The 25,796-nt window shown below is 43.4% G+C and overlaps 1 protein-coding gene across 6 annotated transcripts in view; it reads right to left on the bottom strand.

Annotated features, from left to right (window-relative positions):
* The window catches only part of LOC119968889 (E3 ubiquitin-protein ligase DZIP3-like), a 202,033-nt gene extending 177,295 nt beyond the window's left edge, over positions 1-24,738 (bottom strand). For 2 of the 6 annotated variants that reach the window (XR_005461262.1, XM_038801827.1), the window contains exons 1-4: positions 24,596-24,701; positions 13,302-13,338; positions 9,396-9,430; positions 7,960-8,009 (exon numbers count right to left, since the gene is read on the bottom strand). Coding sequence is in view for 4 of the 6 variants with exons in the window: in XM_038801827.1 (XP_038657755.1) it covers positions 7,960-8,009; positions 9,396-9,430; positions 13,302-13,337 (121 nt within the window). In the remaining 2 variants the exon portion in view is untranslated. Of the gene's footprint in view, positions 1-7,959; positions 8,010-9,395; positions 9,431-13,301; positions 13,339-24,595 lie in introns of all 6 variants that reach the window. The other 4 variants (XR_005461261.1, XM_038801830.1, XM_038801828.1 and 1 more) reach the window with 4 other exon arrangements.
* Positions 24,739-25,796: the final 1,058 nt, after the last annotated feature.

Below are 25,796 nucleotides of genomic sequence, written 5' to 3'. Positions count from 1 at the left end.
GTGCAGAAGGAGGCCATTCGGCCCATTGAGTCTGCACCGGCTCTTGGAAAGAGCACCCTACCGAAGCCCACACCTCCATCCAAGCCCCATAACCCAGTAACCCCTCCTAACCTTTTTGGACACTAAGGGCAATTTTGCACAGCCAATACACCCAACCTGCACATCTTTGGACTGTGGGAGGAAACCGAAGCACCCGGAGGAAACCCATGCAGACACGGGGAGAACGCGCAAACTCCACACAGCCAGTGACCCAAGCCAGGAATCGAACCTGGGACTCTGGAGCTGTGAGGCAACTGTGCTAACCACTGTGCTACCATGCCACCCTTGATCCCAGGCATTACCAATAATTTAGAATTTAGAACAGTACAGCACAGAACAGGCCCTTCAGCCCTCGATGTTGTGCCGAGCAATGATCACCCTACTTAAACCCACGTAACCCGTATACCCGTAACCCAACAATCCCCCCATTAACCTTACACTACGGGCAATTTAGCATGGCCAATCCACCTAACCCGCACATCTTTGGACTGTGGGAGGAAACCGGAGCACCCGGAGGAAACCCACGCACACACAGGGAGGATGTGCAGACTCCACACAGACAGTGACCCAGCCGGGAATCGAACCTGGGACCCTGGAGCTGTGAAGCATTGATGCTAACCACCATGCTACCGTGAGGCCCCCTTGCAATCCTGTGCAATATTAGGGCAACCGCTAACAGAACTACGGATCTGAGTCCATTTGAAATCATAACAGGGAGACTCATGTTCCTACCAGGTACAATTGATTTGCGAAAAGCCGATTGTCACTTAATGATTGATGTCTTATTAGAATATTATCAGAAACTAACAAATGCTATTAGCTCTGCTTCCCAACAAGTATCAGCAACCTGGGGAGACGCATCAGGACACGACATCATCCCTGCGCTTGAGTTTATGTGAAGAGAGTACAAAAAGAACCCCAAAATGCTAGGTGGGAAGAACCCTATCAAGTGCTACTAATCACCCAAGCAGTTATTAAAGTCCAGGGGAAGAAAGTCTGGATTCACGCATCCCACGTTAAAAGAGCACACCGTGATTCAAAAGACAATTTTTACTCCTATGTTTTGAAAGGACAATTCTTACAATTTTTGTTTTACATTTCGTTTTGTCAATGTTTGACCATATCCATTGTGCGCATTTTTAGTTTTTGCATTCCTGGTTTTCCATTGACCAGCCATTCCAGCTATGCCATGTTTAAACAGGTTGCCAAGGAGCTAAATGTTAACACCTTCCTTTACATGTCTGATATATATACCAAAGATGCCAACCTGTCCAGCTGTTGGGCATGTACTTACATTCCCACTTACTCCAAGGGAGACAATTCTCTTGAGACCCATCCCCTTTAACACCTCAGAAACAGCCAAATAGAACATAGAACATTACAGGGCCTCCATCTCCCGTTCACAATTCTCCCATGAGGGGGTGGGGCGACCTCATGTGGAGGGAATAATTACCTGATCAACGTAGCAGATAACATCGGGAAATGGCACTCAGCAGGTTATCCTTTGACCACTTTCTTGGAGTGGTATCAGCCGAGTTAGAATCGGACCCCAAATATAGAACTTCATAGGGCAGCAGGGTAGCATGGTGGTTAGCATAAATGCTTCACAGCTCCAGGGTCCCAGGTTCGATTCCCGGCTGGGTCACTGTCTGTGTGGAGTCTGCACGTCCTCCCCCTGTGTGCGTGGGTTTCCTCCGGGTGCTCCGGTTTCCTCCCACAGTCCAAAGATGTGCGGGTTAGGTGGATTGGCCATGCTAAATTGCCCGTAGTGTCCTAATAAAAGTAAGGTTAAGGGGGGGTTGTTGGGTTACGGGTATAGGGTGGATACGTGGGTTTGAGTAGGGTGATCATGGCTCGGCACAACATTGAGGGCCGAAGGGCCTGTTCTGTGCTGTACTGTTCTATGTTCTATACCGCCTTGAAACAAACAGGGTCCATATTCCTCACTTGCAAATGGTTGGGGGACCAAGAGCTAGGGTACAGCAGTTGCAACCCTATTTTGATGTAAGCAAGGTAGTGTAATGTTTTACAGCTAATGGGCGAACTGTTACTAAGGGACGGTCAAAAGATACATCCCTTTTGACAAGTCTGCAACATTTTCAGAGCGCTGGTATCCCGAAGCGGTGACCAGCTTCACTTCTTATAATGATACTTACTTTTTTTGTGGCCACGGGGCCTACCCCTGGCTACCAAGCTCCTGAACAGGATCTAGCTACTTGGGAGTATACTGACCCAATTATTCGCCATTCTTCCTGTCTCAACGGACCTCGGATGCCTATCACGGAGGCGGAAAGATTCTTCTCCATCCTGATCCCTTTTTATGGGATCGCTAAACTGGCAAGAGAATCTATTAACATGGCATCTGTCCTGGAAAAGGTGGGTAATGACACTGCCGAAGCCCTAGATAAAATCAATGCAGAAATGGTCGTCATTCGTACCCTGCAGAACCGAATGGCTCTGGACTGGGTTCTTGCTGAAGAGGGAGGAACTTGCACCCTGATAGGGGCAGAATACTGCACCTATATTCCAGAGAACTCCGAGAAAGTTACTAATTTGGCGGAGCACATTCAATCAGGGATAAATAAACTCAAACAACTGCCGGCCAACACCATGTGGAGCTGGGCATCTGGATGGCTGGGCTCAGTGGGAACCTCTCTAGTTCAGGGCTTGACCTTATTTTTTATTTCCGTTCCCACTGGAGGATTATAAGAGACAGGATTTATAATCATCCAGAAAGGAATAATTTGATTAGGGACAATCAACACGGTTTTGTGAAGGGTAGGTCGTGCCTCACAAACCTTATTGAGTTCTTTGAGAAGGTGACCAAATGGGTGGATGAGGGTAAAGCAGTTGATGTGGTGTATATGGATTTCAGTAAAGCGTTTGATAAGGTTCCCCACGGTAGGCTATTGCAGAAAATACGGAGGCATGGGATTCAGGGTGATTTCGCGGTTTGGATCAGCAATTGGCTAGCTGTAAGAAGACAGAGGGTGATGGTTGATGGAAATGTTCAGCCTGGAGTTCAGTTACTAGTGGTTTACCACAAGGATCTGTTTTAGGGCCACTGCGGTTTGTCATTTTTATAAATGACCTGGAGAAGGGCGTAGAACAGGGGTGGGCAAACTTTTCCGTGCAAGGGCCACATTCAGAAATTCACAATTTTAAAGGGCCGCATAGTATATTAAGTGAAATAATTAATATTTTAAATAGCCAAAATAAAAGGTCTTTAAAGAAAAAAAAGCACATTTATTTGAAAAACAAAGTAACTCAGTAAGTAACAGAACAATGTCAATGAGAATGATGCATCTGACTGCAGTCATTTACCAGTTTGTTGAAATCAGGTGTCAAGTTGCTTGTGCTGATCCTTAACACTGACAGAAGCACAGCCTAGCCGAGTCTACGATAAACACGCGTGTAGTGGGGTGGATGAGTGGGGCTGCCTTATTGGTCGGCTTAGTTGGGTGTGCGACCAATAGGAGTCCAGGTTACAAACAATAAGCCTTATTATTGTTTGTAACCTGGACTCCTATTGGTCGCACACCCAACTAAGCCGACCAATAAGGCAGCCCCACTCATCCACCCCACTACGCGCGTTTTTATGCGGCCCGTCAATGAGGTGCCCGGAATCATAACCGGCATTTTTGAAAAGCCGCCGGGGAAAAGCCGCTGAAGTAAATGCGCTTATTCAATAAGTGGCTTCAACGGCTTTTCCCCGGCAGCTTTTCAAAAATGCCGGTTATGATTCCGGGCACCTCATTGGTGGGCCGCATAAAAACCATTGTCGGGCCGCATGCGGCCCGCGGGCCGTAGTTTGCCCACCCCTGGCGTAGAAGGACGGGTGAGTAAATTTGCGGATGACACTAAAGTCGGTGGAGTTGTGGACAGAGCGGAAGGATGTTGCAGGTTACAGAGGGACATAGATAAGCTGCAGAGAGAGGCTGAGAAGTGGCAATTGAAGTTCAATGCAGAAAAGTGTGAGGTGATTCATTTTGGAAGGAGTAACAGGAATGCAGAGTACTGGGCTAATGGTAAGATTCTTGGTAGTATTCTAGGATAAGCAGACATCTCGGTGTCCATGTACATAGACCCCTGAAAGTTGCCACCCAGATTGATAGCGTTGTTAAGAAGGCGTACGGTGTGTTAGCTTTTATTGGTAGAGGGATTGAGTTTTGGAGCCATGAGGTCATGTTGCAGCTGTACAAAACTCTGGTGTGGCCGCATTTGGAGCATTGCATGTAGTTCTGGTTGCTGCATTATAGGAAGGATGTGGAAGCATTGGAAAGGGTGCAGCGGAGATTTACCAGGATGTTGCCTGGTATGGAGGGAAGATCTTATGAGGAAAGGCTGAGGGACTTGAGGCTGTTTTCGTTGGAGAGAAGAAGGTTAATAGGGGACTTAATAGTGGCATACAAGACGATCAGAGGATTAGATAGGGTGGGCACTGAGAGTCCTTTTCCTCGGATGGTGATGGCTAGCACGAGGGGAGATAGATATAGGACAGATGTCAGAGGTAGGTTCTTTACTCAGAATTAGTAAGGGCGTGGAATACCCTGCCAGCAACAGGTGTTGGCTCGCCAACATTAAGTGCATTTAAATGGTCAATGGATAAACATATGGATAATGAAATAGTGTAGATGGGTTTTAGATTGGTTTCACAGGTCGGCGCAACATCGAGGGCCGAAGGGCCTGTACTGCGCTGTAATTGTTCATTGTGTTTCATTGTGTTTTTATGCTCATTAAGTGTTGCTTTAAAAGGCTAACCGAAGCCCCTGCTAAGGTTGAGTCTCTCAAGACTAGTCATATCCCCTTTGCTTAATAAGTGTGCTTCCTACATTTAAAGGCTTGTAACACTTTATAGGCTTGCCAATTCCAGTTTTGAAGGCTGTTTCTAAACAAAGGGACCATAAAAGGCATATGTGAATGTGTTCCTCTCGCTATTGCCTGCTTGCTAGCTTTTATTGATTCATTCTTTTGGAATGTTTTCGAAGAATCAAAGAGGGGATTGTAGGAAAATAGCTAAACTTCAAGTTTAAAAAAAAATTGTAACTGCAGTTGAAATACAAGCTGCATTGTTCCAAGCAAGTCAAGGTCAACTTGGCAGTGAAACCTTACACCAGCCTCTCAGCTAGAAGGCAAAGGGAGTAAGTTAGATATCAATGTAATTGATGGGAGAGACCACTATTCTGAAGTCACAATTTAAAACTTGTAAATCAATAGGGGACAACGAGGGGAGCGGTATCAAACACAGATACAAGGTTACTGTCACAAGTGTTGCCTGTGTCTTCTCTCTCTCTTCGTGTTTGTTCTCTGCCAGTTATTTTTTTTCCTGATGCCCTGCTGCACTTTTGCTTCTTTTATTTTGTATTTTTTGAAGTGTACTAACTTGATTTTGACAATAAAACTCAATTGCGCACTACCACCAGACCCTCGTCACCAGTGTTTTGAAAACACTAAAGTATATTATGGAGTTCACCTGACCTCTGAACTGTTTATTGATTTTGGCTACAATAAGCACAAGAGCCAACATTTCAGGTGTTATTCAACAGTTCTTAGGCACTTTTAATCAAAAAACAAGCTTTATTCTACGAATTTAGTTAACGTTTGTATAAACACATACAGTAAGAATTATCAACTACAAACATAAAGACCCCACACTGCTACAGTAATCTATGTATAACCCTTAATGAATTCCCTCTTAACATTTCCAATTCAATAACAAAATCCAAGTAAAACCAGAAACCCTTTTTCAAAGGTGTAGCCAGCACTCAACGTTCTTACTGGGAAAGTCGTGCTATTAACACTCTTGTTCCCCTTTCCAAACAGCAGGTTTGAATTCCTTCCGGAAAGCAATTATCTCTTTTAAGTTGTCAAGCAGTCTGGAAACAACTTTTAAAATGAAGATAGAGAGACACATTATTTCAGCCTGTACAGTTGAAAACCAGTCCAAACTCAAGGCCACAGCCCAGCTCCAAAACTCAAAGCAAAAGTTACATTTTCAGAATAACAGCCCAGCTTCATCCACACAATGACATCACTGAAGCAATGTGGTAAGACAAAAACCTTTCTTAAAGAGACACTCCCATGACACTTACTTGAAAAATAAGAGACCCTATACTATCTTAAATCATACTAAATTCATTAGAGAAGTTTGTTTCCTTTGGCTCTGATTTCTATGCTATCATTTGCAGAATGTATTCTGCATTTTTATCAATTTGATTATAAGAAACTTTCAGGACTTCTGAACGAACTTTCTATCACAGCCTGCTTGAGGCTTCAAGCAGACTAACTAAATACTATTTGTTATACAATTATCAAACCAGGTATTACTACTTAGATTTCTAACCCAATTACTCTGTTCTGACAACAAGATTTGTGCCTCTCTACAGATCCTTCAAATACTATTTTGGACATACTCAAAAATATATGATGTATACAGATTGAACGAGGAATGAAACGACTAACTGTCATTGGTAACTTTGATCTTTTTCCTCAGTAGCCCCTCAAAACAACATTCACCTCTCTTAGCAGCCTCGTGTTCTTTTTTTTAAAAATCAGACAAAATATAAATGGCAGCTTAAGGAGTCCAAGAAGACCAAGAGACATGTGACATGCCTGCAATGAGGACATTTCTGGAATCCTCCAGGATAATGACCGGGTATTGCATCGCTCCAGCATGTGTCGAAGCTGCATCTTAGAAGAAAGGTGTGAGGAAACTACCAAAGATTACTAAATTAAATGTTCACCAAGATTTCAAATAGGCCTCCATGTTATTTGATTATACCATGAAAGAAACTATATTGCATCAGGTCCATGATCATATTTCTATTCAAAGCATTTTGTCATTATTTGACATGTTTAAACATCACTAATATACTCAACGTCAGCCAACATTATCTAGATGCCTGGCATCTGCTATGTCTGGGAATGTTTGAACAGAAATACTTGTAAACACAATTGATGGTTAAATACTTATGACACTAAAAAAGATTATTATTATAATCGTAGCCATCTGGGATGGCCACTCACAACAAGAAACATGGATGTTCGCAAAGCCTAAAGGGAAATGTGGACAATGTAAGATTCAGGCAGGCACAGAGCCTGAATGTATATTTGTGAGCAAAGAATCCAGACAGCATCGAAACCCCCAACCGATTAGCATTTTAATGCCCCATCTCCGTAAGACAAAGGATTGATACTCAGGTAACCGATACAACTCCAGACATTTCAGCGCCACTCCCTTTACTCAGGAAGCATAAACAACAGGGTCAATGACCGCTTAGGACACGCCCAGCCATCAAGGCAACCACCCCTTTATTGGCTCAGATCGAAGGCAGTGATCGAGAACTGCCCAATTAATTGGGTCCAAACCCAAGGACCGCCCAAAAGAGCGCAAAACTCCCCAAGGATAAAGAGAGACACTGCCATGTGTTCGATCTCTTTTGGACCTGGCACTCCGGCAACGTCCATCTCCAATCGCAGCACCACCAGAAGCAAGTTCAACGCTCGCTACCAGACGGATGAGCCCAGCTGAGCAGCAGTTACTTCTCCAGACCCAGTAGATCCAGATTCGAACAAAGGCCACTGTTCCTCTGACCTAAGCAGGGTGCCTGAAGATAAGTACAGGTTGTCATAGTTGTTAGGTGTAGTTTAAATAGTAGTGTTTATGTTGCATGTGTAAGTTAATCTTGTGTGTGAATAGAGTACCATTGATTGTGAACTAACTAACTGGTTGTTTGGCTCTTTGATCGATATCCGAGTTGAACCTTGTGGTGGTATCATTTGATACCTGGCGACTCTGAAAGCAATATAGTATCGATATCTAAAGAAAGAAGGGCAACCTTATTGACTGTCATATTTATAGCAAGGTAAAAAAAAAGGCAACATAATAAATATCAAAAAATACAATGTATTAAATATTACCTCTTTTGGGGCGGATAACTTCATTTTTTGCTTCAGGCACTTGCTTTTTCCTAGGAAAGAATTTAAAGTGGTTTGATTTTTGAATTTCTCAGAAACTCAGTACAAATTCGATATTGAATCAGTGGCCTTCTTGTTTGCATAACACAAAAACTCATTGGATAAAATTGACAAACCATTGCTAGAAACATGTATTTTGTTCTTTAACAGTTCAAATAGTCTGGGTGCTTTTTCACTCCAGCAGCTTGATGCAATACTTAACTCCTGGGCACAAGCAGTTTTTGTGAGATTTGACATAATTATCTTCTATTTGATGAGGGGGCACTAATCAGATGGTTTCACACACAAAGGTAAATGAAAATAGAAAGGAGCAGAAATCACTGCATGCAAAACTTCAAATAGAAATTATGAAACTGACAATTTTGCAGTTTTATTTTAGTGACTGTTGAGGTATAAAGGGCGGGATTCACTCAGCCCGGGGCCGGGCCGGAGAATCCCCACGACCGGCGCAAAACACGCCACACTGCCCTACGCGGCCGACCCGCCGTTTCTTGGCCCGGGATGGGCCGACCAGCCGTCGTAAAAACTCCGAGTCCCGCCGGCGCCATCCTCCACACCCGCTCTCAGCCGGCGGGAACTCAGCGTGGAAGGGTCGGGGGGGCGGTCTATGGGGGGGGGGGGGGGCTGGCCTGCGATCGGGGCCCACTAATCGACGAGCCTGCCCCTCTGGCTGGTGGCCTCGTGTCTTCTGCGCTGGCCCCTGTAGTCCTGCGCCATGTTGCGTCGGGGCCGGCGCGTTGAAGGAAGCCACAGCGCATGTGCGCGTTGGTGCCGGTGCCACTGCGCATGCGCTGATCCCGCGGCACCCATTTGACGCATTGGTCGCTCCAGTGCCATGCTGGCCTCTTGTAGGGGCTAGAATTACTAATCCTGAGGCCATGTTGACGCCGTCGACAAATGCAACGGCGTCAACCCTTAGCCTCAGGATCACAGAATCCCACCCAAATCATTTTTAATTTAAACCCAAGAATTCAAATAGAAAATCACCAATAGGTTATTTGTAGTTAGATTTATAATTCTTGCTGTACACACACTTCGATTTCTGATTTATTTTTACACTGTTAAGTCTACTGATTCCTTTGATTTCTACCATCTTTTTGCCTTACATAAATTGGCATTGGTGCATATTTAATTTTTAAAAAATCACTTTAAACTTTTATGCAAGCCAGACATTCCAAGTGTCATCCTTGAAGCTCGCTACTGGTTGTGTTATTCAACTAGTTATTATTATTGATCAGTACTATTCCTAAATTCAGTAAATTTATTCAGCATCTGCTTGCTTTGTTCAACCATGGTATTCAGAGTCTCGTCTATCACAAATAATGGACATTATTTTTCAGTGAACAGCAATTTCAATTATGTATTTATACATTCCTTACCTAGTATCACTAGAAGTGTGTGCATTAGAGTTAATCTGAAAAAAAAAAAGACATTTAATAACTTAGTCCGACTTCATGCATGAGTTGTGAATGAAGTTTGATTGAAAAGATCATGTAAAAAGCCTTTTTAAAAACATATCACAAAACATACATCAACCTCAATGTTTCCAGGACACAAATTGGATGAAAGTGTTCTAATATGTTGTGTTGTGGAACAAGACAATAATTTCCCATGTGAACCTCGATGATGAACCAAGTGGTTTTCTCACAGAACCTGAACTAGCCTCAAAAGCAACATCAGCAGACAGCTGCAAGTAATTCATTTATTCTTGCGAAGAAGTTATTATATGTTAAGTTATTATGTTCTATTGGACTGCCTGCTGTGATAGTGGGGTCAGACACTTTAGGAACTTTCAAGCGGTTATTGGATAGGCACATGGAGCACACCACAATGACAGGGAGTGGGATAGCTTGATCTTGGTTTCGGACAAAGCTCGGCACAACTTCGAGGGCCGAAGGACCTGTTCTGCGCTGTACTATTCTATGTTCGATACCAGTGAGTATTGCATAACACAAGAAGTTAATATGCAAAACCTAACTGAAGAGTACTTAAAAATAAAGAAAAAACAGGGGTAACCTTATGAAGGTGCTTAACATGTTAAAAGGAATCAACAGCATAGGTGCAAAGAAAATATTTCCTCTGGAGTAAGAATAAAGAACGAGTGCACATAAACATAACGTTAGAGCTAGGCCATGGAGGAGGGAAACCAAAAAGCACTTTTCCACAGATAGGGTAGTAGAAAACTGTAAATGTTTCCAAAGGCTGTGGATGCTGGGTAAATTGAAACTGTCAAGACAGACTAAATGGACTTTTATCAGTTCAGGATTACAAGGAATATGGAATGAAGGCAGAAAAATGGATTTGATGTACAGATCAGCCATGTTGTAGCCGAATGGAAGAGCTGATTGAGATGGCGAATGACCTATCCTGTTCATACGTTGAATATTCCAAGTACAACTCGGAAATGCGTAGAACGTCAGTGCTCCATCATGTCAGTATTGAGTGCAAAATTATAAAATTAAGCCCTGTCATGTACTTTATTTCCCTTCCTTTTTGACATCACTTTAATGTGATACAAGGTCTGTGCAATTGAAGCCCAATTTTGTGCTTTTAAACTGATGATTTGGTGACAACTCAAATTAATTTGAGCACTGAAAATCTGATTGAATCAACTGCCCAAAAACATTACTGCTGCAATCTAGTATTCAACTGACAGACAATTGGGTAATCTATTGGGGGCAGCATGGTAGCATAATGGTTAGCACAGTTGCTTCACAGCTCCAAGGTCCCAGGTTCGATTCCCGGCTTGGGTCACTGTCTGTGCGGAGTCTCCCATGGACGTTGGTTTCCTCTGGGTACTCCGGTTCCTCCCACAGTCCAAAGATGTGCGGGTTAGCTGGATTGGCTATGCTAAATTGCCCTTAGTGTCCAAAAAGGTTAATTAGGGTTACTGGGTTAAGGGGATGGGGTGGAGGACGTGTGTGCTTGAGTTGGGTGCTCTTTCCAAGGGCCGGTGCTGACTCAATGGATCGAATGACCTCCTTCTGCACTGTAAATTCTATGATTCTATGACAAAACTGTTCCATTTATTTTTGATCATTGTTCTAATGCAACAACATTTAAACAAATAGCACCTTTAACATAGTAAAATGTCTCCAGGTGCTTCAGAGACATTACCAAATTGAATTTTAGATGGAGCTACATCATGAGGCATTAGAACAGGTGACCAAAAACTTTGCCAAAAGGGCAGGTTTTAATGTTTGCCTTAAAGGACAGAAGCAGAGGGGTTAGGAATTGATGGTTCTACTTCTATTTCGTTTTGAAAGTTATGAAATCTCTATGCACCCCCACTCAGACAGCACATTCCAGTTCATAGTGTAAATTTCTTTCCTCATGCACCATTGGCTCTTTTGCTATGTACCTTGAATGTGTTCTCCGATTCATGACCGTTCTGCTATTGGAAACAACAGTTCCTGTTTAACTTTAACCAAAATTCCAAATTATGTTGAAATCCTCTGTCAAATCTCCCCTTAACCTTCTGAGCTCTGAGGTAAACTACCCTAATTTCTTGAGCCTTTCATCTCTAATACATATCTATCAAACCTCTTAGGCACCAAAATCCTTCCTAAAACATGGTACTCACAATTTATCATCTGGATCCTAACCAGTGTTTTGTAAAGACTTAGCATTTCCTTGCTTATCTATTCTACATGTATCTACTCATAAAGCCAAAGACCTATGTGTCTACCCCCGCTCCTCCCAAAAAACAGGTGTACCATTTAATTTGCATTGTCTCTCCTCATTCTTCCTAGTAAAAGTAATCACATCAACTTTTCTGCATTAAATGTAATCAGCCATGTATGTATCTGCCCATTTCACCAGTATATGCCTTCCTGAATTTTATTACTATCTGAAATGTGTCATTTGTAAACTTTGAAATTATTCTTTATATATTAATAACCAACACCAAGAATAGCACTCTTTGCCAACACTGATCCCCGAGGGTAATCACTGCACATTTGCTTTGGGTATGAAAAATGACCATTCATCTCTGCTCTCTGCCATTTTGCTAATTTTGTATTCATTCATCCATTGTATACTTTAAACCTACGAGCTTCAATTTTGCAAACAAGTCTATACTGCAGAACTTTATCAAGTCCATGTACACAAACTCAACCACACTGCCTCTCATCACACCAAAGATCTCAATCAAGTTAGTGATAATTCCTGACTGCGGACATAAATCTCAAGGTGTATTTCATTTAAAGATAACATCTATTGCTTATTGCCTTAGTGTAGGGTAGCCAGGAATGATGAAGAATTAGCCCACATAATCAAATAATTTACAGGACTGTGCCGTGGAACCTTGACCTGAACCATTTAATTGGAAATGAAGCCTTAGGCCAGCTCATTACTTTTATAACGTGTTTAGTACTGCTTGCCTCTGTTTAAAAAAGGATCACATTAAATGCAGGCCCCAGAGAATCTGTGAAGTTTACTTTGGTGTTAGCAGCTAGCTTCATGAGGCATGTACAGTGGCAATTGGGTACTGTAGCATTATGTTTATGTTATTAGACTAGTAATCTAGATTGAGACCTGGGTGAATGATCCAAATACACAAGTTCAAGTTCCATCATGGCAGCTGCAGAATTTAAATTCAGTTAATTAAATTTGGAATAAAAAAATCTAGTATAAGTAACATTCACCAGAAAGCTACTGGATTGTCATGAAAACACATCTGGTTCACTAAAGTCCTTGATCGAAGGAAATCTGCCGTCCTTTCCAGGTCTGGTCTATATGCGACTCCAGACCCCAGCAATGTGATTGACTCCTAGCTGCCCCCTGAAATAACCTAGCAAGCCGCTCAGTCATACTCAAGGCAACAGCTCACCACCAATTTATCAAGGGAAATTATGGATGGAAAATAAGCACCAACCTCACCAACGATACCACATGCCTTGAATTTTCTTTTTAAACCATTAACACTAGTATAAAATCTTTTTGTATTGCTAAAAAAAAGACATGCTGTTGAAACTTTTAATCTTGCACTCATCAGGACAGAATCACAAAAAATACCAAATTTCAAGGGGAACACTAAATTTATACTGCATGAGAAAAGGGTGTTGATTAGTTAGCAAGTAGATTGGTTGGACGAGACGTTGCCATGGTCTTTGCCCATGTTTATACTGCAAACTTGTCTCCTCCCACTCCAAATCTCTTGTTCTAGCCTGTCCACGACTGAATGCTAAAGATTACAGCACCATATTGATACATGCCATTTATGTTTCTCCACAAGACTTGTGTTTAAATTATCCAATAGGATACCAGCAAAGAAATGTACTTACAGAAGGTTTTTCCAACTTCTTTCTCTTTTCATCCATTCTACATGGAGATAATAAGAAACATGGTTAGTTCACAAATCAAACAGTGAGTACGGGAGGAAATTAAATTTATTTCAGCAGATGGTTTATTTTCCCAATTGGATAATACTTTTCTTACTCCAAGGTTAATCCAAGCAAACAATGATTAGAACACAAATAACCAATGGCAATTTTAATCAATAGTTGACCTAAGGCTGCAAACAAATCCTATGAGTTTAGCATTGGTACAATTTGAACAGTTTGGTACTGCAAACTCAAGTTGTTCATGTAATGCCCCTTAGAAGCCAATTAGCTTGTCATTTATGGAGCACTACTAGTACAAAGTGATTGTTGGTTTTTTGTCTACGTGACAAAAGTTACAGCCCTTCAAAGTTAATATGAAGCACTGTGAATTGTTCAAATTAATTTAGAGCTTTACACATGCCAGTACTATAAAAGTGAAAAGTTCTACTGGCCAGAATTGCTTTGACTTGCATTCAAATTGCATAAACACTACTTAAAAACTTAGAAGGATGCTGATCAGTTCTCAGTAAAACCCTCATCAATGAGAGATGCATCCAGGTACAAGTTATCAAAGCGTTTCTTTCGTGAACAGGACTTCTATTCAAATTATCCCCATATTCCTGTCAATTTCTGGGACTTGGCCAAACTACCACTAACGTTTATTTAAAAAAAAATTTAAAGTATCAAATTCATTTTTCCAATTAAGAAGCAATTAAGCATGGCCAATCCGCCTACCCTGCACATTTTTCGGTAGCCCCCACAAACACAGGGAGAATGTGCAAACTCCACACGGACGTCGACCCAGGGCCAGGATCGAACCACTGCCCCACTGTGCTGCCCCTTACCGCTAATATTTCTAAGCACAGAAGTATCACTAACAATGTATTCACAAGATCCTCCAAATCCAGTGGCAAGTGAATAGGTCCAATATCAGCATCCTCTCTAAAGTCAACATGCCCAGCATCAAGGCGCTAATCACTCAAACCTAGCTGCGCTGCGCAGAATATGTCTTATGTATGCCTGACACCAAACTACCAAAACAACTGCTCTGCTGAGATTTGGTCATGGTGGAAGTCTCTCAGAAGGACAGCAGAAACACTCGAGGGATGCTCTCAAAGCATCACCGAGGAGGTCAAACATTCATTCTGACTTGAGGGAGACCCTGGTCTGTGACCCACCAGAATGGAGAAGGACCATTTGAAAAGACACCAAAAACATTGAGAGACTTCATCAGAAATATGCAGAGGCAAAGTCAAGGCATTGGAAAGAGAGCACACAATCTCCAAGCACCTACCTGACCCATCAAGCCAGCAAATCATCCTCAGTCTCGGGGGATTACCCAAGAAGACAAGAAAACTCCCATGTACTGGGCTATTTAATCTAATTGGCTCGCCACATTTTAATTTGTCTTGATCTTGATGTACTACTAAGAACATTTACTGATGGTAACTATTTCCATAGAATTATAAGGTTCTTCAAAGAACAAAGAAAAGTACAGCACAGGAACAGGCCCATCGGCCCTCCAATCCGGCGCCGACCATGCTGTCCGTTTAAACTAAAATCTTCTACACTTCCAGGGTCTGCATCCCTCTATTCTCATCTTATTCATGCATTTGTCAAGATGCCCCTTAAACGTCACTATCGTCCCTGCTTCCATCACCTCCTCTGGCAGCGAGTTCCAGGCACCCACTACCCTCTGTATAAAAAACTTTCCTCGTACATCTCCTCTAAACCTTGCCCCTTAAACCTATGTCCCCTAGTAATTGACCCCTCTACCCTGGGAAAAAGTCTCTGTCTATCCACCCTGTCTATGCCCCTCATAATTTGTAGACCTCTATCAGGTCGCCCCTCAATCTCCGTTGTTCCAGTGAGAACAAACCAAGTTTATTCAACCGCTCCTCATAGCTAACGCCCTCCACACCAGGCAACATTCTGGTAAATTTCTTCTGCACCCTCTCTAAAGCCTCCACATCCTTCCGGTAGTCAGGCGACCAGAATTGAACCGTATACTCCAAGTGTGGCCCAACTAAGGTTCTGTACAGCTGCAACATGACTTGCCAATTTTTATACTCAATGCCCCAGCCAATGAAGGCAAGCATGCCATATGCCTTCTTGACTACTTTCTCAAACCTGTGTTGCCCCTTTCAGTGACCTACGGACCTGTACACCTAGATCTCTCTGATTGTCAATATTCTTGAGGGTTCTACCATCCACTGTATATTCCCTACCTGCATTAGACCTTCCAAAATGCATTACCTCACATTTGTCCGGATTAAACTCCATCTGCCATCTCTCCGCCCAAGTCTCCAAACGATCTAAATCCTGCTGTATCCTCTGACAGTCCTCGTTGCTATCTGCAATTCCACAACCTTTGTGTCGTCCGCAAACTTTACATGTTCCTCCACATCATTTATATATACTACGAACAGCAAAGGTCCCAGCACTGATCCGTGCAGAACACCACTAATCACAGCCTCCCAATCAGGAAAGCAGCCTTCCATTGCTCCTCTGCCTTCTGTGACTGAGCCAGTTCTGTACCCATCTTGCCAGCTCACCTCTGATACCATGTGACTTCACCTTTGTACCAGTCTGCCATGAGGGACCTTGTCAAAGGCCTTACTGAAGTCCATACAGGCAACATCCACTGCCCTACCTGCATCAATCATCTTTGTGACCTCTTGGAAAAACACTTATCAAGTTAGTGAGACACGACCTCCTCTTCATAAAACCGTGCTGCCTCTCGCTAATACGCCCACTTCCTTCCAAATGGCAGTAGATCCTGTCTCGAAGAATCCTCTCCAGTAATTTCCCTACCACTGACGCAAGGCTCACCAGCCTGTAGTTCCCTGGATTATCCTTGCTACCCTTCTTAAACAAAGGAACAACATTGGCTATTCTCTCGTCCTCCTGGACATCACCTGAAGACAGTGAGGATCCAAAGATTTCTGTCAAGGCCTCAGCAATTTCCTCTCTAGCCTCCTTCAGTATTCTGGGGTAGATCCCATCAGGCCCTGGGGACTTATCTACCTTAATATTTTTTAAGACTCCCAACACCTTGTCTTTTTGGATCTCAATGTGACTCAGGCTATCTACACAACCTTCTCCAGACTCAACATCCACTAATTGCTTCTCTTTGGTGAATACTAATGCAAAGTATTCATTTAATACCTCGCCCATTTCCTCTGACTCCACACAAAGATTCCCTCCCCTGTCCTTCAGTGGGCTAACCCTTTCCCTGGCTATCCTCTTGCTTTTTATGTACGTGTATAAAGCCTTGGGATTTTCCTTAACCCTATTTGCCAATGACTTTTCATGACCGTTTTTCGCCCTCCTGACTCCTTGCTTAACTTCCTTCCTACTTTCCTTATATTCCACACAGGCTTTGTCTGTTCCCAGCTTCTCGCCCTGACAAATGCCTTTTTCTTTTTGACGAGGCCTACAATATCTCTCGTTATCCAAGGTTCCCGAAATTTGCCGTATTTATCCTTCTCCCTCACAGGAACATGCCAGTCCCGAATTCCTTTCAACTGACATTTGAAAGCCTCCCACATGTCAGATGTTGATTTACCCTCAAACATCAGCCCCCAATCTAGGTTCTTCAGTTCCCTCCTACACCAGCTGTTTAGCCATGTGTTTAGTTGCTCTATCTTCCTATTTCTAGCCTCACTGGCATGTGGCACAGACAGTAATCCTGAGATTACAACCCTAGATGTCCTGTTTTTTAAACTTTCTGCCTAGCTCCCTGAACTCCTGCTGCAGGACCTCATTCACCTTCCTACCTATGCCGTTAGTACCAATGTGTACGACCACCTCTGCCTGTTTGCCTTCCCCCTTCAGGATGCCCGCTACCCGTTTTGAGACATCCTGGACCCTGGCACCAGGGAGGCAACATACCATCCTGGAGTCTCTTTCACGTCCACAGAAGCGCGTATCTGTGCCCCTGACTGTAGAGTCCCCTATGACTATTGCTCTTCTGCGCTTGACCCTCCCTGCTGAACATCAGAGCCAGTTGTGGTGCCACTGCTCTGGCTGCTGCTGTTTTCCCCTGACAGGCTATTCCCCCCCCCCCCCCCCCCCCCCCAACAGTATCCAAAATGGTATCTGTTTGAGAGGGGGATAACCACAGGGGATTCCTGCAATGACTGCCTGCCCCTTCTGGTGGTCACCCATCTCTCTGCCTGCACCTTGGGTGTGACCACATCTCTATAACTCCTATCTATGACGCTTTCCGCCACCTGCATGCTCCTAAGTGCATCCAACTGCTGCTGAAACCGAACCACTTCCTCCAAGTTTCAAAACTAATTTATTTTTGCATATTACACCAAGAGATTACTAACCAAATTCTAGTTTACGATCCAAGTGTGGATTGGCAATATTTGCTTTCTATAAATATACCAAGTCAAAAAGAATAAATCCCAACTAGTGTTTTTATTAAACAATCAGCTAAACAAGTTGTACAAATAAATTAAATGTAATTCCCCTGAGAGTTTTGTATAAATATATTCTGTTCACAGCAATAATAACAGGATCATTAATATGCTGACAATAGCTGTGTTACTTCTTTTTGGGTCAGTTGTTCTCTAAAGTGTGAAAATCCATTATTTGAGAGAGTCCCCAAAGTAAGCATCTCAGAATTTCACACATATGGAGTTTTTGCTTGATCAAAAGGATGATCTTAACTAAGTCAAATCTGGATATTTTAAAACATTGGATAACAAAAGCCAATGCTTAGGGAACCCAGATTATATTGTGGTACTGCTGGAGTTTAACCTGCTGAACATTTATCAGTACAGACATCAGTAAATCTTTTGCTGCTTAACATAGGCCACCCTACGTTGGCTCACACATATATATTCAGCAAGATGCTCTTTTCCCAACAAATAGAAACATGGCTTAACATTTTATAAAATCAGAATCTATTATGATCTATAATGGGAAATGTTCATATCTCCACATGTAGATCAACAGCAATGTTCAGCCCCCTTATTAATAGATTCACAATTAATCAATTTACTAATGAAAGGAAATGGGATAATTGGTTCATCCTTTGAAGCAGATTAGAAAATTATTGAAAATCACTTTTACTAAAATTAAGATTTGGAACTGTGAAACTGAAACACAAGACTCACATTGTTCCATAGCACATTTCAAGGCCTCGGGTTGTCCCAAAGCAGTTTAGAGACAACAAAGTAACTTTGAAGCATAGTCACTGTCGTGACATAGATAGATCTTAAAAACAGGAGAGTCAAGAGTTGTTGGGAACATGCAGAAAGGCACCCCATCCACAAACATTCACTCCCTTCACCACCGACACACATAGTACCATCTACAAGATGCACTGCAGAAACGCACCAAGGCTCTTTGGACAAACAGCCTCCATACCCACAACTACCACTATTTGGAAGGACAAGGGCAGCAGATACATACGTGAAAAGCAGTAATATATAAGCTGGTAAAGGTTAGTGGTAGGCACCAGCTTCAGAATGCAGCGAAGATGGACTAAAAAAAAATCACGAAGGGGAAAATAAACTAGGAGGGAAAGCTACCAAGACACAAAACAGACAATAAGAGCTTTTCTAAGTACATTAAAAGGAAGAGGGAAGTAAAAGAAAGCATTGGCCCCTTAAGAGAATGAAACTGTGGAAGTATTTATGGGGAACAAGGAAATGGTAGGGGAGTTAAATAGATACTTTGTCTTGGTCTTTACTGCTGACAAGTCCCCTGGAACTGATGGTTTGCACTCAACAATCTTAAAAGAAGGGACTACAGAGATTTTGGATGCATTGGTGGTCATGTTCCAAAAATCCTTTGATTCTGGAACTGTGACCGAGCCAGTTCTGTACCCATCTTGCCAGCTCCCCTCTGATCCCATGTGACTTCACCTTTGTACCAGTCGGCCATGAGGAACCTTGTCAAAGGCCTTACTGAAGTCCATACAGACAACATCCACTGCCCTACCTGCATCAATCACCTTTGTGACCCCCTCGATTTAGCCCAGTGTGCTAAACCAAAGGATCGGAAAATTGCCAATCATAGTGTTCCGACAGTGCAGAAAGATGCCATTCGGCACATCGAGTCTGCACAAAACCCTCTGAAAGAGTACTCTCCCTTGACCCACAGCCCCACCCTGTCCCCATAACCCAACCTATCCTTTTCGGACACAAAGGGGCAACTTAGCATGGCCGATCCACTTAACTGGCACAACTTTGGACTGTGGAGGAAACTGGAGCACCCAGGGGAGACCTACGCAGGACAAAGGGGAACATATAAAATGTACACAGACAGTCACCCAAGCCTGGAATTGAACCAGGGTCCTTAACACTGCAAGGTAGCAGCGCTAACCATTGTGCCACCCTGTCACCCATTATGTACCGATGTTGAAAAAGGAGACAAAATGCAAGAAACTACAGGTCAGTTAGTCTAACTTCCGTTATTGGCAAAATATTAGAATTGATTATTCAGCTGAGAATAGCAGTGCATTTGGAAAGTCAATGTTATCCAGCAGAGTCAGCATGGTTTCATGAAGGGACAAGCAGTTTTGGGCCCCCTTTCTAAGGAAGAATGTGCTGGCCTTAGAAAGGATTCAGAGAAGGTTCACAAGAATGATCACTGAAATAAAGAGCTTCTCATGTGAGGAGCGGTTCAGGGTTCTGGGTCTGTAAGCATTGGAGTTTAGAAGGATGAGGGGAGATTTTATTGAACCTTACAGGATACTGAGACACGTAGATAAAGTGGACGTAGAGAGGTTGTTTCCTCTGGGGCTGGTTTAGCACACTGGGCTAAATCGCTGGCTTTTAAAGCAGACTAAGGCAAGCCAGCAGCACGGTTCAATTCCCGCACCTACCTCCCAGAACAGGCGCCGGAATGTGGCGACTAGGGGCTTTTCACAGTAACTTCATTTGAAGCCTACTTGTGACAATAAGCGATTTTCATTTCATTCATTTTTCACTGCTAGGAAAAACTAAAACCTGAGGGCACAGCCTTAGACTGAAGGGACAATCCATTAAAACTGAGATGAGGAATTTCTTCAGCCAAAGGGTGGTGAATCTGTGGACCCCTTTGCTGCAGAAGGCTGTGGAGGTCAAATCACTGGATGTCTTTAAGACAGATAGATAGGTTTTTGATTAATAAAGGGATCAAGGGGTTATGGGGAGAAGGCAGAGAATGGGGTAGAAAAACATATCAGCCATGATTGAATGGTACAGCAGACTCAATGGGCCTAATGGCCTGATTCTGCTCTGAGGTTTTGTGATCTAAGCTTATTCAAGTTTTTTGAGGAGGTATCACGCATCAGCCTCAGTAGATAGAAGAGAACCAGTCAATGTTGTATATTTAGATTTTCAAAAGCCATTTAATAAGGTGCTGCACAAAAGGCTACCGCACAAGATAGGACTTCATGGTGTTGGTGGTAATATTTTGGCATGGATAGAGGGTTGGCTAACTAATAGGAAGCAGGGAGTAGCAATAAGAGGATCTTTCTCAGGTTGGAGGGCAGTAACCAGTGGAGTGACACAGGGATCAGTGCTGAGACCACAGCTATTCACAATATATATTAATGGAAGATGGCAAGAGATGAAATTGCTGAGGCCATGACATACATCTTTGGATCCTCACCGTCTTCAGGTGATGTCCTGGAGACTGAAGAATAGCCAATGTTGTTCCTTTGTTTAAGAAGGGTAGCAAGGATAATCCAGCCGGTGAGCCTTACGTCAGTGGTAGGGAAATTATTGGAGAGAATTCTTCGAGACAGGATCTATTCCCATTTGGAAGCAAGTGGAAATATTAGCGAGAGGGAGCACGGTTTTGTGAATGTGAGGTTGTGTCTCACTAACTTGATAGAGTTTCTCGAGGAGGTCACAAAGATGACTGATGCAGGTAGGGCAGTGGATGTTGTCTGTATGGACTTCAGTAAGGCCTTTGACAAGGTCCCTCATGGCAGACTGGTACAAAAGGTGAAGTCACACGGGATCAGCGGTGAACTGGCAAGATGGATACAGAACTCGCTAGGTCATAGAAGGCAGAGAGTAGCAATGGAAGGGTGCTTTTCTGATTGGAGGGCAGTGATTAGTGGTGTTCCATAGGGGTCAGTGCTGGGACCTTTGCTGTTCGTAGTATATATAAATGATTTGGAGGAAAATGCAACTGGTCTGATTAGTAAGTTTGCAGACGACACAAAGGTTGGTGGAATTGCGGATAGCGATGTGGACTGTCAGAGGATACAGCAGGATTTAGATCGTTTGGAGACTTGGGCGGCGAGATAGCAGATGAAGTTTAATCCGGACAAATGTGAGGTTATGCATTTTGGAAGGTCTAATACCGGTAGGGAATATATAGTGAAAGGTAGAACCCTCAAAAGTATTGACAATCAGAGCGATCTAGGTGTGCAGGTCCACAGGTCACTGAAAAGGGCAACACAGGTGGAGAAAGTAGTCAAGAAGGCATATGGCATGCTTGCCTTCATTGGCCAGGGCATTGAGTATAAAAATTGGCAAGTCATGTTGCAGCTGTACAGAACCTTAGTTAGGCCACACTTGGAGTATTCTGTTCAATTCTGGTCACCACACTGCCAGAAGGATGTGGAGGCTTTAGAGAGGGTATAGAAGAGATTTACCAGGCTGTTGCCTGGTATGGAGGGCATTAACTCTGGGGAGAGGTTGAATAAAGTCGGTTTGTTCTCCCTGGAATGAAGGAGGTTGAGGGGCGACCTGATAGAGGTCTACAAAATTATGAGGGGCATAGACAGAGTGGATAGTCAGACTTTTTCCCAGGGTAGAGGGGTCAATTACTAGGGGTCATTTGTTTAAGGTGCGAGGGGCAAGGTTTAGAGGAGATGTACGAGGCAAGTTTGTTTTTTTTTTACAGAGGATAGTGGGTGCCTGGAACTCGCTGCCGGAGGAGGTGGTGGAAGCAGGGACGATAGTGACGTTTAAGGGGCATCTTGACAAATACATGAATAGGATGGGAATAGAGGGATACAGACTCTGGAAGAGTCAAAGATTTTAGTTTAGATGGGCAGCATGGTCGGCGCAGGCTTGGAGGGCCGAAGGGCCTGTTCCTGTGCTGTACTTTTTTTTGTTCTTTGTCGTTCTTGTTTGGAGGGAGAAACAGAGTGAAGGCAGGTTATACAGACGATATAAATAGTTTGGAGACATTTTGCGACAGGTTAAGTGAGAGGGCAGAAAACTGGCAAATGGAACTCAACGTGGGAAAATGTGAACTTTTCGTTTTGGAAGAATAAGAAGGTGGATCATTTAAATGGAGAGAGAGTACACAAAGCTGATGCACAAAGGGACTTGGGAAGCCTTGGTTCATGAACCCCAGAAAGCTATCACACAGGTGCAGAAGGTAATCGGGAAGGCAAAGAGAATGCTGGTGTTTATTTCAAAGAGGCTGGAGTGTAAAAAGAGGTGCTGCTGCAACTGTACCAAGTACTAGTGAGGCCACATTTTGAATATAGTGTACAGTTTTGGTCCTCTTAATTAGAGAAAGATATATTAGTATTGGAAGCAATGCAGAAGAAGTTTACTAGGATGATTCTGGGTATAGAGGAACTGCTATATGAGGAAAGATTAACCAGGTTGGGTCTTTACTCCTTGGCATTCAGAAGTATGAGAAGTGATATGATTGAAACATGCCAGATTCTCAGGGGATTAAACAGGGTAAATGTCAGGAGGATGTTCCACTCACAAGTGTAGGACCAGAGGGCACAGTCGCAGAATCAGGGGATGCTCATTTAAGTTGGCTATGAAGAAGAATTCCTTCTCTTAAAGAGTGGTGAGTCTTTGGAAACTGTGGAGGTAGAGTCCTCGAATGTTTTTACGCCTGAGATTGATAGGTTTTTAATCAGCAGGGTAATTAAGGCTCCCGGAGAGAAGACAGAAAAGTGGACTTAGTGAGTGTTAGACCAGCCATAGTCCAAGATCAGCTATGGTCTTATTAAATGGCTGAGCAGGCTTGTGTGGTTGAATGCCCTACTCCTGTTCCAAATTCTTGTGGTCATATGGTACATGGGACCACCACCAACTGGAAGTCTGCTCCACGCACCATCCTGACTTGGAAAACTATCACCGTTCCTTCACTGTTGCTGGGTCAAAATCATGGAACTCCCTCCCTACAGCATTTGGACTGCAGCAGTTCATGAAGGCAGCTCACCATTAGTGATTGGTATTAAATGCTGGCATAGGCTGTAACGGTTGGATGAATAAAAAGGAAATGAATGTGAAGCCGAGATCAGATCAGTGATTATCTTATTGAATGGGACATCAGGCTCCAGGTGCCGAATCGCCAATTCCTATTTTTATGTATTTTCTTAAACACTGCAGCCAATTTGATTACTGCAAGATCCCACAACAGCAGTAGAACAATCACCAGGCTGTTTGTTTCAGTGATGCTTGGTTGAAGGATATGATGAAGGACATTTTGAGAGAAACCTTTCTTTAAATTGCACCACAGGATCTTTGACATCCACAAATGGGGGCAAGTGGGGCCACGGTTCAACATCTTATCCGAGCAGCAGCAGGTAAAGAAAACATTACACTGAGAGGCAGCCTGGACCATGTAACTTAACTTCTTGAAAGTTGATATGGAGATGCCGGCGTTGGACTGGGGTGAGCACAGTAAGAAGTCTTACAACACCAGGTTAAAAAGTCCAACAGGTTTGTTTCAAACACTAGCTTTCGGAGCACTGCTCCTTCCTCAGGTGAATGAGTCACCCGAAGAAGGAGCAGTGCTCCGAAAGCTAGTGTTTGAAACGAACATGTGGGACTTTAGCCTGGTGGTGTAAAATGTCTTACTGTCTTGAAACTTGCACCAACAACCAATTCAGAGGCAACGTGTGGTACTCAGTGTTAACAATAATCAATAGTGCAAAATTTAGCAACGCAGTTTTTAAAAACCACAGGCAAACCCGAAAGTAATGGAATCGGGGGGCAGAAAATAATTAACGTTCTTAAGTGACTCTTATTCAGTGGGGGCGGGGGAGTAGCTGGAGAAAGCGAAACTGTTCCTCGATCCATCTTGGCATGTTTATGGCTCCAGATTATTCCATATCGCTGCTGACAGCAGAGCTCCCAGTTTCACATCACCTCACTGCCCTTCACAAACAGGTTGTTCCTAAACACGGTCTTCGTACGCTTAGTCTTCAATGAGGAAGTGTTAAATGTAAAGGAAGTGTGAAACAACAATAACCCGGCAACCGCAGTTCACCACCGTCTCGGTGACACTTTAAAATAGCACAATGTTTTATTTTAAATTACCTGTTTAAATGATCCGCACACGGCCACCAGCCTAACGCGTCCCCTCCTCCTCTCAGCAACAAACCCCAATCACCGCGGATGGACCGGCCCGTGTCCACCCCTCCTGTCCGCCCTGAGCAGCGCCGCCACAAGGCGCCTATTTGCAACAGCAGTCAGCCCAAGGAAACTCAGAGCGCACGCATGGAGAGAGGCAGGTGGGGACGAGGGCGTGAGGGAGCAGGTGGTCGGCGCGCGTGAGGGAGCAGGTGGTCGGCGCGCGTGAGGCTATGTGTCAGGTGTGGGAGAACGTGACGCGTGTACCATTTGAATTCTGGCGTTCGGACCGGCCGTTGGTTAAACCGTCGGCCTTCGAGCTTGAGGATTGACCACAGGAAACGGAGAGTTAGGATGAACGGGCCATTTTCAGGTTGGCACGCTGGAAGTGATGGGCTGCCACAGGGGTCAGTTCTGGGGCCTTGATAATTTGTAATTAGTGACTTGGGACTGCAATGTAGCCTCTGATTTTAAGATAGGTAGGAAAGCAAGTTGTGTGGAGGCTACAAGGGCTGAATATTCCGGTCCTGGCACCAGCGGGCCACGTGGGGGACTTAAATGGGCACAAGGCTAAAGATCGGGACGAACTTCGGCAGGTATGTTCTTGGATCTTTAAAGGCAGGTCAAGCTTCCTCAGAACCTCACAAACAATGTTGGGAAGTTCTTTTTGGCATGTCATGCTGATGGATCTATGCATCTATCCGGAACCCTGGATAACCGTTATCCCTTCTCAGTTCCCAAATAACAGAGGTCAAGTCTGTGCTTTTTGGCAAAGCCCAGTAGAACTTTATTTGTCAGCTGTGCCACTGATAAACTTATTTTCAATACAAAATTTATAAAGTTTCCAACTAGCCCTACAGCAAGCTAGTCAGATTGATTGTCTTTAGCGAATACCGCAGTTGAATTTTCATTCAATTACAGATTGTAGTAATTCTTCAAATCATAATACACAGGATAAAACAAAAGAAAGATGGTGATTAGCAAAAGCAAGCAGCAAAGGAGCTAACTTTCAGATATAGATGGGGTGATTCTGGGATGAGTGTTTCCATCCTGGTCAGTGATTCTTAAGGAGATTATTATTTTACGGGCTGGTCTTTTTACTCCTGATTGGCTTTAACTAAATTATATTTTACTCAATTCGGCCAAAATGTCTGTCTATCAATTTAAG

The sequence above is a fragment of the Scyliorhinus canicula genome, chromosome 7, assembly GCF_902713615.1.
Source record: "Scyliorhinus canicula chromosome 7, sScyCan1.1, whole genome shotgun sequence".
NCBI lineage: Eukaryota > Metazoa > Chordata > Chondrichthyes > Carcharhiniformes > Scyliorhinidae > Scyliorhinus > Scyliorhinus canicula.
The sequence above is the reverse complement of the archived record's forward strand: the minus strand, read 5'-3'. Positions and strand labels throughout refer to the sequence as shown.